The 17759-nt window shown below is 47.7% G+C and overlaps 1 protein-coding gene across 14 annotated transcripts in view; it reads left to right on the top strand.

Moving 5' to 3' along the window:
• The window catches only part of Eif4g3 (eukaryotic translation initiation factor 4 gamma 3), a 218424-nt gene that overhangs the window by 187368 nt on the left and 13297 nt on the right, over positions 1–17759 (top strand). For 12 of the 14 annotated variants that reach the window (XM_032895707.1, XM_032895774.1, XM_032895728.1 and 9 more), the window contains 10 exons: positions 227–359; positions 2816–2910; positions 3837–3930; positions 6558–6675; positions 7599–7816; positions 9487–9602; positions 12491–12663; positions 13876–14001; positions 15308–15389; positions 17174–17272. In XM_032895707.1, coding sequence (XP_032751598.1) covers positions 227–359; positions 2816–2910; positions 3837–3930; positions 6558–6675; positions 7599–7816; positions 9487–9602; positions 12491–12663; positions 13876–14001; positions 15308–15389; positions 17174–17272 — 1254 coding nt within the window. The remainder of the gene's footprint in view (positions 1–226; positions 360–2815; positions 2911–3836; positions 3931–6557; positions 6676–7598; positions 7817–9486; positions 9603–12490; positions 12664–13875; positions 14002–15307; positions 15390–17173; positions 17273–17759) is intronic. The other 2 variants (XM_032895758.1, XM_032895751.1) reach the window with 1 other exon arrangement.

The raw sequence follows: 17759 nt of genomic DNA, 5'->3' as shown, positions 1-17759 counted from the left end.
AGAGGTCTGCCTTCCTCTGCCTCCTGAGTGCTAGGACTAAAGGCGTGTGCCACACTGCCCAGAAAATGTATAGGCTTTTAATTTATTTTTATTTGGAAAATTATATTGTTATTATGTATGTGGTGCTGAGGACCAAAGGCAGAACCTTGCACATGGTAGGCATTTACCAACCTAGATGCCTGTAAAATTCCGTGACTTGACTCTTAATCTTATTCTGTTTTTATAGTGTAATTGGGTGTCCCGAAGAGCAGATCAGGGGCCAAAGACTATCGAGCAGATTCACAAAGAGGCCAAAATAGAAGAACAGGAGGAGCAAAGGAAAGTCCAGCAGCTGATGACCAAGGAGAAGAGAAGACCAGGTGAGGCAGGGGCGGGAGTTGGGTGCAGGGTGCGGGACTGTTAGGTCGGAGCTGCAGATGAGGTCACCGAGACACCTGAGAATAACCGTGGGGTAAGAATGTACAAAGGAAGTGTGTGTCGCCTGTGCAGAGCCAGGCACTGAGGCTGGCAGTGAGCATCCTCCACACTGTCTGAGCCAGTAAGAGAAGCGAGTGAAAGTAGCTCTTGAAACTGATGGCTGGACCCCTCCAGGACACATTGCCAGTAAATGCATGGGGCGTCCTCAGTTGAGATGTATTCTCCATTACGGTTGTAAAACTTGAGACGTAAGAGTGATGGCACAGGGGCTGGAGAGATGGCTCAGAGGCTAAGAGCACCAGTTACTCTTCCTGAGGACTCTGGTTCGATTCCCAACACCCTCCTGGCAGCTCACAACCATCTGTAAGATAAGTTCTGTGGAATCTGACACCGTCACACAGACACACGCACGTAAAACACCAATGCACATTTTTTTTAAAAAAATAAAAAAAGAAACATCATAAGAAAGGAAGGAAGGAAGCGGTGAAGTTTTAGAGGAGGAGAGATGAGAAGAGGAAGAAGCCTTTCTGTGAAGGAGGCCTGACCTGGCCGAGAGGCTGGTGTAGTGGAGAATGACCAGCCCTAATTGGGGTGTCACTTCACGGGTGGATGGACGATGCTCCTGGAAGAACGGAGACCAAATGCTTGGTGTTGGCTTCTGCCGGTCTCAAGTGTGAAGTGTCGCGCACTCGGGATGTCCATCACGTCACAGGGCCGTGTGCTGGTAGCAGTGAACAAACACTGAAGTACAGGGTATCCTTTATCCAGCTTTATTCAGGGAACACTTTAGAAGGAGGAAATGTAGGGACTGCGAGGCTTAGGAAAGAGAGGTTGCATTTTTTTAAGTTTTTTTATTACATGGCATGCCATGGAGGTCAGAGATCAGTTTGAAGGAGCCTGTTTTCTCCTTATACCATGTTTGTCCCAGGATCGAACTCGGGTCACCAGGCCTGACAGCAGCTGCTGCTGCCTGCTGAGCGATCTTAGCATCCCAGAGGTTTTTAAGCAGGAAGCTTGGAGAGCCTTTTCTTGTTGGTGCTTGTGAGCCAGCCTGAAGCAGGTGAGGGCAGGAAGCCCTGTGCACATCTTTGGAAGGAGGGGTTTGGAGCAAAGAGGACGCACAGAGGCCCTGCAGCAGTGCTGCGATCGGAAACAGAAGTCTGGTTAAAGCTCTGCCTGTATGGAAAAGGAAGGGTTACGCCAAACGAGGGGGACAGAGGCAGTGGGAACCAGCATCCTGAGAGCTCAGTCCTGAGGTAATTTCTAAAGAATCTTGTCTTTTCTCATTGAGATGATGTGTTTCAGAAGAAAGACAAGACATTAGCACTGTATAGGACCACACCAGTGTCCTCCACATAGACCAGAAGCTAAAGGCCACAGGGCAGGTCCTTAGCCCGATCTGGAAAGCTTAAGTAGACCTGCCAACTCAGCAATTGAAGGCTCCGTCCTGCAGTGTGTGGATGATTTTATTTATTAATCTTAGATTTTGTTTTTGAGAGAGTCTTAACCATGTGTCTGTGTCTAACCTAGGCTGACCTAGAATTCCTCACCCTTCTGCTTCTGCCTCCCAAACTCTGGGTTTGTAGAATGGGCTGTGCCACCATCCTGGGTCGGCATCTATTTTGAAAGTGGGCTTGGCAAGCTCTGACAGCTAGATAGGAAATGTGAGAGAAAGAGGCTGAGGATTTCCTCAGCGCCCAAGGCTTGGATAGAGCGGAAAGCACGTGTTTTCCTAGGAACCATTGGCTCAGATGGCGAAGTCCATCCGACTCTTCCCAGGCAGATGCAGTCCCCGCTAACCCTGCAGGTCCCAGACTCAGCCCCACTGCAGCCACTGCCTAGGAATCACGTGTGCCTGTGGTCTGTGTGAGTGATGTGTTTGGAGAGTCAGAGTACCTGTGCTTCGCATTTTCATGCTGTGGATCAGAAGCTCCAGGCTAGGGCTGGAGAGGTGGCTCAGCGGTTAAGAGCACTGACTGCTCTTCCAGAGGTCCTGAGTTCAATTCCCAGCAACCACATGGTGGCTCACAACCATCTGTAAAGAGATCTGATGCCCTCTTCTGATGTGTCTGAAGACAGCTACAGTGTACTTATATATAATAAATGAATAAATCTTTAAAAAAAAAAAAAAAGAAGCAGCTCCAGGCCAGCCGTAGTGGCTGCCACAGGCTAGCTGTAGTGGCTGCCATCCAGATGTAGTCCACCTGATCTGCTCTGTACAGGAAGACTCTGTCTCAAGAAAGTAAATGAACTCCTTTACCAGGACGGCCATTAGTATTTTAACATTCTGTTTGTAATCTCCTTGGTTTTAATGGTATTCCTCAGTTAACAGCTTTCTCACTCAGTGACAAGCTCACTTGAGGTAATGAGACACTGCCATGCTCTGTCCTCCCTGCAGGCGTCCAAAGAGTGGATGAAGGTGGATGGAATACTGTACAAGGGGCCAAGAACAGTCGTGTACTGGACCCCTCCAAATTTTTGAAAATCACTAAGGTAGGTATTATAAAGAATTTACAGGTTCGGTCCGCTGCTCTGAAAAAAAGAATAGAAGAAAAAAAAAAAAAGAATTTACAAAGCTTGATGCCCTCCAGTTAGTCCAGTATTTAGGAGGTGAGGCTAGAGAATCAGCTGTAGCTCATGTTTAAAGCCAGACTAGGCTATATGATGTGTGTGTGTGTTAAAATTTTAAAACACTGGCTGGAGAGATGGCTCAGTGGTTAAGTGGTTAAGAGCACTGACTGCTCTTCCAGAGGTCCTGAGTTCAATTCCCAGCAACCACATGGTGGCTCACAACCATCTGTAAAGAGATCTGATGCCCTCTTCTGGTGTGTCTGAAGACAGCTACAGTGTACTCATATATAATAAATAAATAAATCTTTAAAAATGAAGAGGACATTTAAAACACACAGTTACAGAGCCAAATATGGCACACATACCTGTAACTAGTACTTAGTTAATTGGTTAGGAGTTGTGGCAGGAGGATTGCTGTGAGTTTGTGGTGAGCCATGGCTACATAAACAAACGGACAAAGCAATTTGCACATAACTGGGTGTTGTGGTATAAGAGGAGTCATTTGAAGCTGTATATTTCGTTTGGCATGTTAGTAAGACATTTGTGCAGAGAACCTAAGCATACCCTAGAAACCAGAGTGGCCTTCACACTGTTCTGTGGAGACTAATCTAAGAAAGGGTTAAAATGCCCACGGATCCCACCTTAATGAGCACAGCTCCAGTTTACCGTTGCTTGTCTTATTTTTGAGGCAGGGTACCTTGGCTGGCCTGGAACTTGGCCTCCCAAGGCCTATGCCACCTGGCCCAGCTAAATTCATGTTGTAAACTGAAACTCCAAGGTTCTGTTGCTAAAGTCTGTATGGCACTAAAGCCACTAAAGAATTAACCTGTGGTGACCTTGTTTTATAGCCCACCATTGACGAGAAGATTCAGCTGGTTCCTAAGGCACAGCTGGGCAGCTGGGGCAAAGGCAGCAGCGGTGGAGCAAAGGCAAGCGAGACTGGTAGGTGCGGAGGGTCCTTTGCTGGCTGGCGGGGTTTATAACACTGTGGCCTGCAGTGCCTTCCCTGTGTCAGGAGACGTGCGAGGAAAAGGCCTGCAGACTCAATCTGCCTGGAATTGCTGAGCTGCTCTCAGTGGTTCTCAATCACATGACACTCGCTTCCATTCCTATAGGACTCTTTTAACATGTATTACTTCTGTAAATTCTGTTGGATATGTTCTATCAGGATGTGCCTTCTGCTTGGGTCTTTGTATGTACAGCACATGTGTCCTTCTTGCCTGCAAGCGCAGAAGAAGGTCTTAAATTTGGGATCTAGAGATATGGATGGTTATGAGCTACCATGTGGGTGCTGGGAATTATGGAGGTTCTAACCATTGAGCCTTCTGTGTATCACTGGCTGTCCTGGACTTAAGAGATCCCTGTGCCTCTCCTGAATGGTAGGATTAAAGGTGTGCACCACCATGCCTGGCTTTTGAGAACATATTTTATTTTCAGTTAAGCTTATTGTTATATTTCTAAAGGTTTATTTTTGCTTCGTTTTGTTTCTTGACAGGGTCTTGCTATGTAGCCCTAACTGGCTTAAACTCAGAGAGACGGGCTTGCCTCTGGTCCTTAGTACCCATAATAAAGATGTGCCAGGCCTGGGTAGGCCTGGCTGTCCTGGAACTTGATCTGTAGACCAGGCTAGCCTTGAACTCATCCACCTGCCTCTGCCTCTGGCGTGCTGGGATTAACGACATATCCCTCCACACCATGCCTCAAGTGTTTCTTCAACTGCCTGTAATCCTAGCATTTGGGGGATGAAGATGGGATCCTAAAACACAATTTTCAAAAGGCTGGTTTACAGCTCAGTGTGGCACACATCTGTGATGCTAACTCGGGAGGCCGAGGCAGGAAAACTGTCGTACATTTGAGATACCTGGGCAACATAGTGAGTACCAGGGTAGTCAGAGGTACGAGCCAGCAGGAGCCCATTTCAAAACAGAAACAAGACGGCCAGGTGTGTGGCTTCCCCACAGAGTGCTTCCCTGGTGTGCAGGAAGCTGGAGTTTTGGGCTAAGGATGTGTGTGGTTTCTGATATTTGTCATGTGGACATCTACATCTGATGTAGCTAACACAATCATCCGTAAAGCTCACATTGCCCACCCTAACTGAAGAGCTGCTAACCCCTGGCGGCCTCAAAGGGAGGGAGAGCTGTTTTCTTTAGAAACTGGCCCCTGGCAGATGTGTCTCAAGCCAGTTGCAAGCTCGCACCCATGAGCACATGAGCAGCGCGGGTTGAGCTCGTGGAGGGTTTTTTTGTGGGGGGAGGTTTAATGACAAGTTCAGAGGGGTTGGAAATGGATCTGGGAAAGTGTCGGGGGATAAGTTGCAGGTAGTTATGATTAAAATACATACTATGAAGTCCTTTTAAAAAATTAGTGAAAAAAGTTCACACTCAAGAACACACAATCTAATTGTAAAATATTAACAACAAAAATAAAATCTCATAGTGTTTTTTAAGTAAGATTATTGTTTGCCTCGGTCCAAATTCGTGCCTTCTGCACATGTGACCAAATTGGAAGAAGCCTGAACCATCACAAACATGTCTGGAAAACTGAAGAAACAAAATGATGCAAAGGAAAATGAAGAAATTTCAACCTTTTCTTAAGATACTTAAGATCCCAGTGTTTACCCAGTACATTTGTACACTTTTACACAAACCACTGTGTTATGTTGGGTAACTTACCTGGTTTTGTTTAGTTTTTGTGGTTGGTTGCTTGGTTGGTGTATGACTGGGTTCCGTGTAGCCCGGGCTGCCCTGAAGTTCCCGTATACCCGACTGGGACCTCGAGCTCCTTGCATCTGTCTCTAACGTCCTGAGACTACAGAGTTGACACCATACCTGGCTGAATATGTTTTTAAGGACATAAATTTGTGTTTTAATGACAAGCTTGTAGGCCTTTACTCTATAATATAATATACCCTATAATATGCTTGTCAGAATATGTTAGGTGTCACATGTCCGTGTTAGAAATTACTGCCTAGAGCCCTACTCCCTGCCCCACTAAGTCCTGTCTTGGCTGATGTTGGGCGCTAGGCAGGTCTGGGCCTGGTCAGCACCTGTGTGGGGGGAACGACTGGTCACTGAGCTTCAGACCTTTCTTGCTGCTCTTGCTTGATAAACTGTCTCTGTTTATACTTTATGTGATAAAGTTACTGCTCTCAGGGCTGGGGATGCAGCTCAGTTGGTAGAGTTTCTGCTTAGTGTGCACAAAGCCCGGGGCTTGAGCCTTAGTGATCAGGAAGCGGGTATGGTGGAAGTGTATGGGATTCCCGCATTCAGAAGATGGAGTCATCAGGAGCTGAAGACTACATAGTGAGTTTCAGACTGGCCTTGCCTATATGAGATCTACCAAACAAAGCACAGGGTGGGGGTGGAGGTAGAATTCACCTGTTGTCCCACCTACTTGGGAATGAGTCCAACCCAGGAGTCCGGGCCAACCTGAACATCGTAGACCTGTTTCCAGTTTTAGAAGGAGAGAAATTCCTGGTCTTGTTTCTTGCTCCCAGAGGGCAGGAAAACAAGCATGTGCATATTAACCGTGTAACCCGTGTTTTCTCTCTACATCTACAACGCCTGTAGACGCCTTACGGTCAAGTGCTTCCAGTTTAAATAGATTCTCTCCTCTGCAACCTCCAGCGCCTTCAGGGTCCCCGTCAGCCACGCCTTTAGACTTCGATTCCCGGAGGGCGTTAACCAGGTGAGCACCAAGCCATGCTCTCCTCCCTCTAACACGTGCGACCTACGGTGATAATTCTTATATGCGTTCTTGTCATCCCTACAGTCCATGTCTTCCTCTAATCTCAATACACTTGTCATTTCGAAAGTGGGTCTGTATTCAGGTGTTACCTTTGTGGTGGGGTGGGATGAGGAGAGAGCAGGCTCTCTGTCCAGCCACCATAATGAAAACACACTTCCTCCATAATGAAAACATCCTTGCACTCAGGCATGTAAAGTAAGGAATGGGACTAGCCAGTTCCATCTGCTTCTGTCTCTGTGTCGTTCAAGGTACATAATGTGTCCCCTTACTGAGTGTCCAGACTGGTGCTCATGCGTGGGCTTCTGCTCAGTCTGCTGAGCACGAGGACTGTGGCCTCTCGCTCCTGTGGACTCTGCTGGTTCTCATTTTCATGTTGTGTGTGTTCTTTGGGCTGACTTCAGTCCATCCCGAGTCTCTCCCCTCCTGCCCTTCACTCTGCTGCTTCTCAGTTACCTTGCTCAAGAACTGCTCGATAACCAGTGATGTAGTTTTTCAGCAGTGAGTTTAGACCTGTTTAACGTTTGCTTTCTGCCATTCAGTTGGCTCCCACTTCTTCACTGTCTCTTTTCTTGAGACCTAAAGGTAAAACTAAAACATCTTAGTAAGTATTCCTTTGCAAGGTCAGAGTTTTCCCATTTGAGCGTTAGCATACTTTGAAGTATCGTCAGTCCTTATGTCTGAGGTTGTGTAGGAGACTGGGAAATGGATCGACTGGTCTAGTGCTTTCCATCCAGGGTAACCTTGCAAAGAGATGGAAAGAGTTACATGTGGGAAAATCTGTGTTTTCAATGTTTGCTGGGAATGCTTTGTGTTGTATGAAGTAGGATGATGCCGTCTGAAGTGTGTCATTTTATCTTTTTTAGTCGTGGGAGCATGGGCAGGGAGAAGAGCGACAAGCCGCTTCCAGCTGGAACAGCCCGTCCCAACACGTTCCTGAGGGGCAGCAGCAAAGACCTGCTGGACAACCAGTCTCAGGAAGAGCAGCGCAGAGAGATGCTGGAGACGGTGAAGCAGCTGACAGGAGGCGTGGACGCCGAGCGGGCCAGCACTGAGGCCGACCGAGGCAAAGCGAGGGAGCTAGGTGAGGGCTCTCTGGGACACAGGACAGACACAGGACTGGAGAGGTGACTCAGCCGTTAAAAACACTGGCTCCTCATCCCGAGGACCCATATTCAGTTTCTAGCACCCAAATGGTGGCTCAAAATGATCTGGGACTCCAGTTCCCACACCCTCTTCTGACCTCTGAGCACGCAGCCCTCATGTGGAACACGTGCAACACTCATACACATAAACAAGAATAAGTAATCATAGCAACTACCCTAACTGTCCACGAGTACATTCTGACTGACTGCTGGGAACATATGCACAGCGTTGTCACTGTGTCACCAGTGTCTCTCCATAACTGTGCCGTCACAGAGCTTCCAGCCTTCCCTGTCTCTGCCAGGCTGTGATGGCAAGGTCCTTTTTCTTCGTGTTCAGTATTCTGAGTTTCTCACAAGTCCTTTCAGCACCTTGTCCCGTTGCCATTGGTGTGTCTGTGTATTTTAAAGCCTAAGGAGGCTCTGACAGGACTCAGAGTATCCCTGCTAAACAAGGAGAAGGTATCGGCCTGTCTTCTCCAGCCTCAACTCCCTAGTCCCTCACATGGGGTGCATGTGCTCAAACTCTGCACTGGTGGTAACAGTTCCCTTGTGTCTTTAGTCTGGGCTGTGGCTTTTTATCCATTCAGCCATACTGAATCCTGTCCAGTAGTTCTTTCTTAGAAAAGGAAATTGAGAGTTAGCGTGCAGAAGCACTTGGCACAGAAACTTTGGAATCCTCCTAGAGGCAGGCCATGCTGAGTAGTAGAGATGAAAGAGGCAGGCCATGCTGAGTAGTAGAGATGAAAGAGGTAGGCCATGCTGAGTAGTAGAGATGAAAGAGGTAGGCCATGCTGACTAGTAGAGATGAAAGAGGTAGGCCATGCTGACTAGTAGAGATGAAAGAGGTAGGCCATGCTGAGTAGTAGAGATGAAAGAGGTAGGCCGTGCTGAGTAGTAGAGATGAAAGAGGTAGGCCGTGCTGACTAGTAGAGATGAAAGAGGTAGGCCGTGCTGACTAGTAGAGATGAAAGAGGTAGGCCGTGCTGACTAGTAGAGATGAAAGAGGTAGGCCGTGCTGACTAGTAGAGATGAAAGAGGCAGGCCATGCTGACTAGTAGAGATGAAAGAGGCAGGCCGTGCTGACTAGTAGAGATGAAAGAGGTAGGCCGTGCTGACTAGTAGAGATGAAAGAGGTAGGCCGTGCTGACTAGTAGAGATGAAAGAGGTAGGCCATGCTGACTAGTAGAGATGAAACCGGCTTCTGGGATGGAGCAGGAAGCTTGGGAAGCAGGCAGCAGGAGCGGCCAGGCAGCATTTACACAGGCTCCACACTGGGCCAGTGTAGTCAGCACCTGGTCAAGCAGGCCCTCACCCCATGTGCGTTCTTGAGGGCTTTGGGTGCCCATCCTTTAAGTAGTTGTGGTGAAATCAAAATAGAGAAACTGCCAAGCTGTGGCTCTAAAGGTTCAAAATATCCCCAGCTCCTGGTCGTGGCTAGAATGCAGACTATGGTGTCACTGTATGCGCCTCTGTCCTAACGTAAAGGGCCCTTTGATTTTGCTTTCATTTGTCTGAAGAGCAATGTGAGAGCGCATAAACTTCACTAGCAATGATCCTGCCAGACTGACACTTAGTATTTTATCTTCTTGCTCTTTGATTGCGTTCATAGTCAAGTCAGAAGTGTGCACGGTGCCAGCCCCCGACAAGCCTGCACTGTCAGAAGAGGAAGTAGAGAGGAAGTCCAAGTCTATCATTGACGAGTTCCTGCACATCAATGACTTTAAGGTAAACGCTGACAGAGAAGACAGCAGCTCTCCAGCAGCCCGTGAGAGAGCTCGGCCTGAGTGTCCTCAGAGCAGATAAGACATGGATTGAGTCACCCAGCCCTTCGGGATCGGTTGGCTCAGCTCATGCACTTCTGCCCAGTTCTGTTTTAAACTGATGGTCTCTGTCAGTCACAGATTTAAGGGTGGGAAAAGAGTGGATTCTAGTCGGGGTAACTGAGAGGAGGCTAAACTGACTGGCGTTAAGGGGCAGACAGCGGAGTACCACTGCGATGACTCCCGGCCCCCAGTTCCACCTGTCTGGGCCCTTAGACATATCTTCACAGTTTTCCCGTTGTTTTGTAAGTGGGAAACTGAGGTACAAAAGGGCAGCATAGGTTGGGTCAGAAGGCCTGAGACATTTCAGGACCACCCTGTGAGTCTGCGCTTCTGACGTCTCCACCTAGACTCTTAGGTGATGGTTGGTAGGACAGACTTCCAGCCTGGCAAAAGCCACCCTGCAGTGACAGACAGAGCAGTGCGGGTGACTGACTCCATAGATGTCCTCTGAGCTGGAGGGTGGCGAAGATCATGTGACACAGTCCCGTTCACTGTTCGGATCAGGAAGTGTCTCTGTTAAACGGCTGCTGCCTGCCTTAGACTTGTGCTTTGGTGGTGGTGAAAGTCTCATTGCTCACTGGAGGCGGGGAGAGGTCATTTAGTTTTCAGGTCTTTGCTTGTTTTCAGTTGCGCTTGAGGGTGTGTGCAGCCCAGGCTAGCCCTAAACTCACTGCCCCAAGGTTGATCTTGTACTTTTCATTCTCCTGCCTCTGCCTCCTAATCCCTGGCCATGTACCACAGGCACAGGGTTATTCTGTCTCACTCTATAGCCCGGTCAGGCTGGACCACTTGCGTGACCAAGCTGACTTTGACTGTAGCTGGCCTCCTACGTCAGCCTCCCTTTTCCTGGAGTTCCAGGCATCAGCCACCAGACCCAGCTAGAAAACACTTTTGGTCATGTTAAGAGGAAGGGGTGACCCTGGAGCAGAGGGGCCCTTGAGTGAGTGCAGAGTTTGCTGCTCTGCACCTCCTCAGTCCTGTCCTTGACAGCCAGCATGCTGCAGGGGACACAGCAGTGTCTGCAGAGTCAGAGGCTTCATGTCATGCGACATCAGCTCTAGCACGAATGCCCCAACACCAAGCTGTGTTGTATTTGGGGTCCGTATTGGAAACCGGAGGGCTCCTGTTCCATCAGCGGAAGCTTTCTGAGTGCGTGGGAAGATCGGGAAGTAACAACTAACGACCTTACTGAGGTAGACACATTGTACTAGGTGATTTGACGTGAGCACTCTAAGTATTAAACTAGCAAGGGCACACGTGAGCAGACACCTGCGGGCACTCTCCTCTGCTGTGGACAGCGGACACTGTTCTCACCTCTGCCCTCTCTCGAGAAGAGGAGGAGCATGATTCAGAGGGTGAAAGAAAGAGAAAGCCACTAGCCCTGTGGTAGCCAAGCAAGCTAGCCCGGCAGGCTTTCTTCTCCAGTCCAGAAACTTGCCAACTAGATCAATCACGCCACAATCCATGGAACATCCTGCAATGGAGGCCTCACCCCAGTTGCCACATTAAGTTGTTTTGGGGGTTTGTTTTGTTTTGGAGTTTTTTTATAGACAATGTTTCTCTGTTGCACTCTGTCTTTGAACTCACTCTGTAGACATGTGCTGACCTCAAACTCAGAGATCTGCCTGCCTCTGTCTCCCAAGTGCTGGAACTAAAAGTGTGCTCCACCAATCCCAACTCACATTAAGGTCTTTGATTGAATCTTGGTATTAAGTTCTGTTTTACAGTATCTCATTTTCAGAGTTTTTTGTTTATTTCCATTTCAGATGTTATTCCCTTTCCTGGTTTCCTGTCCATAAACCCCCTATTTCCTCCCCCTCCCCCAGTTTTCATAGTTTTAAAATGATGCATGCTGATACATACTTGTTACATCTTTTATATACTATATTTTTTTTAATCCATAAACACAGTATGGTATATAATATTTATATGCTATCTGGCTTTGGTTTTTACAACAGAGTCGCATACTGTAATAGAGACTAGATTCCAACTTGTGGCAATCCACCTGTCTCAACCTATTAAGTGCTAGGATTACAGGAATGGATCATCAAACTCTTGTTTAGAAACATTCTTTGATGCTGGCCTTGACCAAGGGTCTGTAGATGTGGTTCAGCAGTTAAGGGTACTTACTGCTCTTACAGAGAATCCAGACCTAATACATGGATGTGGAATATATATATACATTTAGGCACATGCACATACATACTTGTTAAATACAAAAATAAATCTAAAAAACAACAAAAATCAAAGCTATATGAGGCCATCTCCCTTGGAGCAAAGGAAGTTTAAAATCTCATCGCATTGGGGTTGGGGATTTAGCTCAGTGGTAGGGCGCTTGCCTAGTAAGCACAAGGCCCTGGGTTCGGTCCCCAGCTCCGAAAAAAAGAAAAAGAAAAAAAAAAAAAAATCTCATCGCATTACCTCATCTCAATTTCAATGTAGATTGAAGTAATTCTTCTGCCTCAGCTTTCAGACCTGATGAGCACAGGTATGCCAATGTGGGACCTTACTTTGTCACCCAGCAGAGCCTTGAACTCTGTGTGTACACCAGGAACTCAACATACATCCTCCTGCCTCAGCCTTTGTAGTGTGTGTGTCACCACGCCTGAATCAATATTATTTCTCTCTACTTTTTAGCCTAGAAATTTGCAATAGCACCCTTTTTAATATTAAACAAGGAAAAGAACTTAGAAAACTGTCTTGCAAAGCTTTATACTACTTGTAATATATTTAGATTTTGAAGTTACCGTAACACCAGATTTTGGAAAAAGCCTTTGTTTGTTTGAACAGGAGGCCACACAGTGCATAGAGGAGCTGAGTGCCCAGGGCCCACTGCATGTGTTCGTGAAGGTGGGTGTGGAGTTCACCCTGGAGCGGAGCCAGATCACCAGAGATCACATGGGCCACTTACTGTATCAGCTGGTGCAGTCGGAAAAGCTCAGCAAGCAGGACTTTTTCAAAGGGTTGGTATCCACGACTCAGCTGCTAAGCACCGTCTGCCATGGTGACCTCTGTGTCACTGCACTGTGTATTCTAACATCGTATGCAGTGTTGTTCGATCTAATGGCTGAGGCAGGCACGTTAGCCTCCAGTTTTCTCTCAGACCTCCATCTGGTGTCCGTAATGTGAAGAACTGCAGCTCATTTAGCACAAGGCTTAAGTCAGTGACCCTCAGTTTTCCTCAGGAAATTGTTGAGTTTATGTGCTTACCCTCTACAGCTTGTAGGTTTGTGTGAAATGCTCCTGAGGTGTGGGAAATTGCTGACTTAGTTGCTGTTCCCTTTGCAGAGCCACGGCTCCCTGCCATTCTGGTGCAGCCCCGCCCCCTCCCTCCCTCCCTCCTGCTGTCTTCTAGTAGAGCAGGTCTAACGGCACAGCTTTCGTCCACTTTCAGGTTTATATTTTTTCACAGGTTAGAGAGCCACCCTGATCTGCCTGTGGAAACCTAGGCGTCTTACTGCACTTAGCGAGGACTGCCCTGCCCCACTGTGCGTTCTCGCACCTTTGTTGACCGTAAACTCACACCTGAGCCTTTTTTTTCTCAAGTTGTTTTCTGTGTTTTTGAGACAGGGCAACCTCTGTTGCTCAAGTTAAACTTGAACTTGTGACCCTGTCACCTTAGCCACAGCTGGGAGTGTGGGGTGTATCCCTGTGCCTTCTTTTTATACTTAATTTACCTTTATTTTACTTCACAGCAAAAAAATACATTTCACAGCACAAAGGTCTGGAAAACCCTAGACTACTGCGGGGGTGTGTAACCTATAGTACAGTGTTGCGGTCTTCCCGCTTTCCCACAGTCGGTCTCTCTGATGCCTTTCTCCCTCCCTGTGACTCTGGCTAGGTGGTCACATGTTTCAGTCTGTGATTTTAGGATAGCTGTTACCCACACTCTACATGGCTATCTCAAAATTTCAGAAGCCGTTTCCATACAAGGTCTTCTGTGCCCCAGCCCTGGCACTGTCAGCTCCTCGGGGTTTCAGTTTGCCTTCACCTGCTCTGCTCTTCACCTCAGCACGCAACGTGAGGAGAGAGTACTGTGACCACGCACGCTCCCCTCTTCACATAAAAGTGCTTAGATACATAAACTTGGTGCTTTACTGATTTTGTTCTCTATTCAATTTTAACTTGTAAATTACATTTTCAGTGACTTTTTTCCCTCCTTGTTCTTATTTCAGCTTTTCTGAAACCTTGGAGTTGGCAGATGACATGGCCATTGACATCCCCCATATTTGGTTGTACCTGGCTGAACTAGTCACCCCCATGTTAAAAGAAGGGGGAATCTCCATGAGAGAACTTATTGTGTAAGTTGTATTTGTTCTATTTTATGTCTATCGAGGTAAATGTGTCAACCCCCTTTCCCACTCTGGCAGAGTGGTGTCCCCTTGTCACCTCTGCACACTTATGGGCACAGCCTGTGACTGTTTTGTATTTTTTTTAATATTTATTTTTATTTTATGAGCATTGTTTAGTGTTTTACCTGCATATATTTCTGAGTATCAGTGTTATGTCCCCTAAAATTGGAGTTCTACAGTTTTAAGCTGCCAGGTGGGTGGTGGGAATTGAACCCAGGGACCTCTGGAAGAGCAGCCAATGCTCTTAACTGCTGAGCCATCCCTCCAGCTCCTTAGCCTCCATTGTCTGTAGTGGAAATCTGTTGAGGATGTGAGAGACCCTTGGCCCTCTGGGGTGGTAGTCACTGCAGTCTCAGATCAGAGTCCGGGAGGTGATTATTTCTGGACATTTCTTGTTGGCCGGAGTTTCCCCTGCCTCACTGAGCTGCACCGTGCTATTAGTTATGCTTATATTATGGTTATTCTTTTTCATTTTTTTACTTTTGGTTTTTCAAGACAGGATTTCTCAGTGTAGCCCTGGCCCGTCCTGTAACTCGCTTTGTAGACCAAGCTGACTTCAAACTCATAGAGATCCTCCTGCCTCTGCTTCCAAGCGCTGGGATTAAAGGTGTGCGCTACCAGACCCTGCCAGGCTCAGATTAGAAGAACGTGATCCTGCGCTGGGTGTGAATGGGCATCAGTGCCACCTGGATTACTAAGTAGTTCTCTTCATGACACTGCTGTCCCTGCAGCGGTTCCTACAGTCAGACCGCACACCCCACAAGCCTCCTCTTAGACTCACAAAGTATACATTGGCGCTTTGGGTCTTGTGAAGTCTTCATGGGAAAGCAAAACAATAAAAACAATTTAAGTGGGCACAGTCTCATGTATTGACAGTAGAACCCTTTTTGAGGAATTACGATATTGACCCTAGAGAACTTAATTTAGGAAAGACTTTTGCCTCACTCTGAAAATACCATAAAGAAAGGAAAATTCTATCTTAAATCTACTTGTGACTGAGCTTAACTGAGCGTCAGTCTTGTGTGGTGCCATAGGTAAGTAGAGAGAAGTCCTCACCACTTCAGTCATTGAAGTGCTTAAATATAAAGACAGAGCCAGGGCTTCTGCACCTCTCCTGCTCCTCCACTGCGCCTGCAGTGAACAAGTCTGACGAGCTGTGCTGGCCCCTGTGCTGTGCTGGCCCCTGTGCTGTGCTGGCCCGCTGCTCCCGAACAGAAGCATGTCAGTGCTCACTGGCTGCTCCTGTCTTTTACAGGGAATTCAGCAAGCCATTACTTCCTGTTGGTAGAGCTGGGGTCCTGCTTTCCGAAATCCTGCACCTTCTATGCAGACAAATGGTGAGTGTCAGACCCTTCGACCATGTGGGAAGGGCAGTGACAGCAGTGGAGCTTGGCTTCTGTGAACAGTCCAGGCTCGGTTCAGTGTACAAGCATTCCCATGGGAGAAGAGCATGGCCGTTGCTTGGCCTGGTTTCTGTCAGAGGTGCATTTGCCCTTTTGTTACCGATGACTTTGGGAAGAAATTGCCCAGTCTCGGTGGGAATGGGCAGCTGTACGTCCTAGGCAGTCTCAGGCTGCAGGATACGTATGTCTGTTTTGTCTTCTTTAAACAAAGTTAATATGCTGCTTTCAATAGATTTCAATTTAAAAAAGAAGCTCTGAGGGGGCGCTGAACAGATGGCTCCGTGGTTGAGGGAACTGGCTGATCTTTCAGAGGACTCTGGTTCAGATCCCGGCACCCACAACTGTCTGTAACTCCAGCTCCATGGGGTCCGGTGCCCCCTTCTGGCCTACATGCACTTTTCAAAGCACTCACGAGTCATAGAGTAAAGAGTCACAAAATGGTTAATCTTCTTCCTTTTGACAAGTAAAGTGCTGGTGTAGTCTTCTTAGAATTAGGTGGTAAAACGACGGTGCGGGAGAGTGAACTCTCAGTTAAGCATCTGTTATTCCGAAGATAACTGAGCCTCCAAAGGCTGTGTAGGCTGGAGAGGGAGTGAGGCAGGCAGTCGGGAGCCATTAAAACAGAAGTAGGTGGGGCTTCATCCCAGCAACGTCATCTAGAAGGGGATGCTAGCACAATGCAGAGTCCCCAGAAGATGGGGGGGGGGGTCATGCTGCAGTGGGTCTGAGCCTCGGGTGCTGCATGATAGCTTACAGTGCTGTAGGTTTGCCTTTTTAGTTCTTAAACCAGGGCTTCCTGCTGGCACAAAAGCCCTTGTGTCCCCCATCTGGGAAACTGTAAAATGGATGCTCTCAGCAGCCTGCTTCTGGTGACTTCCTGTTTTATGATAAAGCTCTCTCCCATATGTCACGAATGTTTACTGAACTATTCTTTTAAAGTTGGCGTTCCTTCTTCCACCTTCTTTAGTTTATCCGTTTTGAGACAGTCTCAGGACACAGCTAGCCCCAAATTGATGGCAGTCTTCCTGCCCACCTCCCAAGCAGTGGAACTATAGGCATGCGCCACCCTACTCAGCTGAAACCAGGTCTTCTCTTGGTCAAGTTATGTGAGGTCCTTCCTTCCCTCACGGCCCAGTGTTTCTCTTACATGGTGTTCATGAGGCAGCAACAGGACCTGCTTGTGTGCTTCCAGCTGAGCTCACACATGTGCTCTTCTCTGCTCAGATGGCAAGGTGGTCCATGAACAGGGATGCCTTGGAGGCCTATGCCTGGCTTCATGGTGTTGTGTACACAGAGCTGTCTGGAAGGCGGTAAACAGAGTCTGTAAACATGGTGTGTTTGGGGGTTTAGTTATTGACGGAAGTTTCCCGAATTAGGCTTACAGTATGAATCTTTGGCTCATAAGCAGTTACACTAAATCATCCGCCATTTCGCTTACTTACCACTTTTTTTAGGTTTGGGAGAGAAGGTCATTTCTGTAGGAGGTCTGACAAGGTCTGTCTTGGAACTTGTCCAGACTGACCTTAAGCTCCAGATGCTTGGCCACAGCCTACTAAATGCTGTGTCACAGGTGGGGCTTCCATGCCAGGGTCATCCCTAAACTCATGTGTGTTCAGAGATCCCAGACACTAGTCTTTTCATTTTGATTTAGTCTCTAGAGGTCAACACTTTTTCATCAAGCAAACTGTTTTTCTGATGGATGGGTTTGTCTGTTTTAGAGCCATAAGAAAGTCGGCGCCTTATGGAGGGAGGCCGACCTCAGCTGGAAGGACTTTCTACCAGAAGGGGAAGACGTGCATAACTTCCTTTTGGAGCAGGTGAGTCACAGTCTCTTCTGATGCCGGTGGGTGTTGGAGGGTGTTAGGGTCCGTGTGTAGCCTTCCTGAGGCCCTGGATTCCATCAATAGCACTGCAGATGGTCACAGTGATGACCAGAAAATCAGACAGGGACAGTTGAGGGAGTAGGGGTCAGAGGTACTGTGTCCAGCAAAGCTCAGGAACAGGGCTGACTGGCCAAGACAGATGCATGTATAGCAAAGTTTGGTTTGGGTGCCCTGAGCTCTCTGATGGAAGGTTATAGCATCTTGGAGGCTCAGCGTGCTCGTTATGTAATGTCACACACAGATGAACATGGAGGCAGAGGCAGCTCATCTTGGTAGGAGATGTCTCTGTAGGTGAGTGGTCTACAGGCCATAAACATGTTAGGGAAAGGCCGTAGTGGCATGTTCCTGTGCTACCAATATTCACACATAGCCCAGACTGGAAAGCTTGGCCATTTCCTCCTGGATCTGAGGCCCTGGGTCC

This window comes from Rattus rattus, chromosome 1, assembly GCF_011064425.1.
Source record: "Rattus rattus isolate New Zealand chromosome 1, Rrattus_CSIRO_v1, whole genome shotgun sequence".
Lineage (NCBI taxonomy): Eukaryota > Metazoa > Chordata > Mammalia > Rodentia > Muridae > Rattus > Rattus rattus.
Note: the sequence above shows the minus strand (reverse complement) of the source record. Positions and strands in the feature narration are given on the sequence as shown.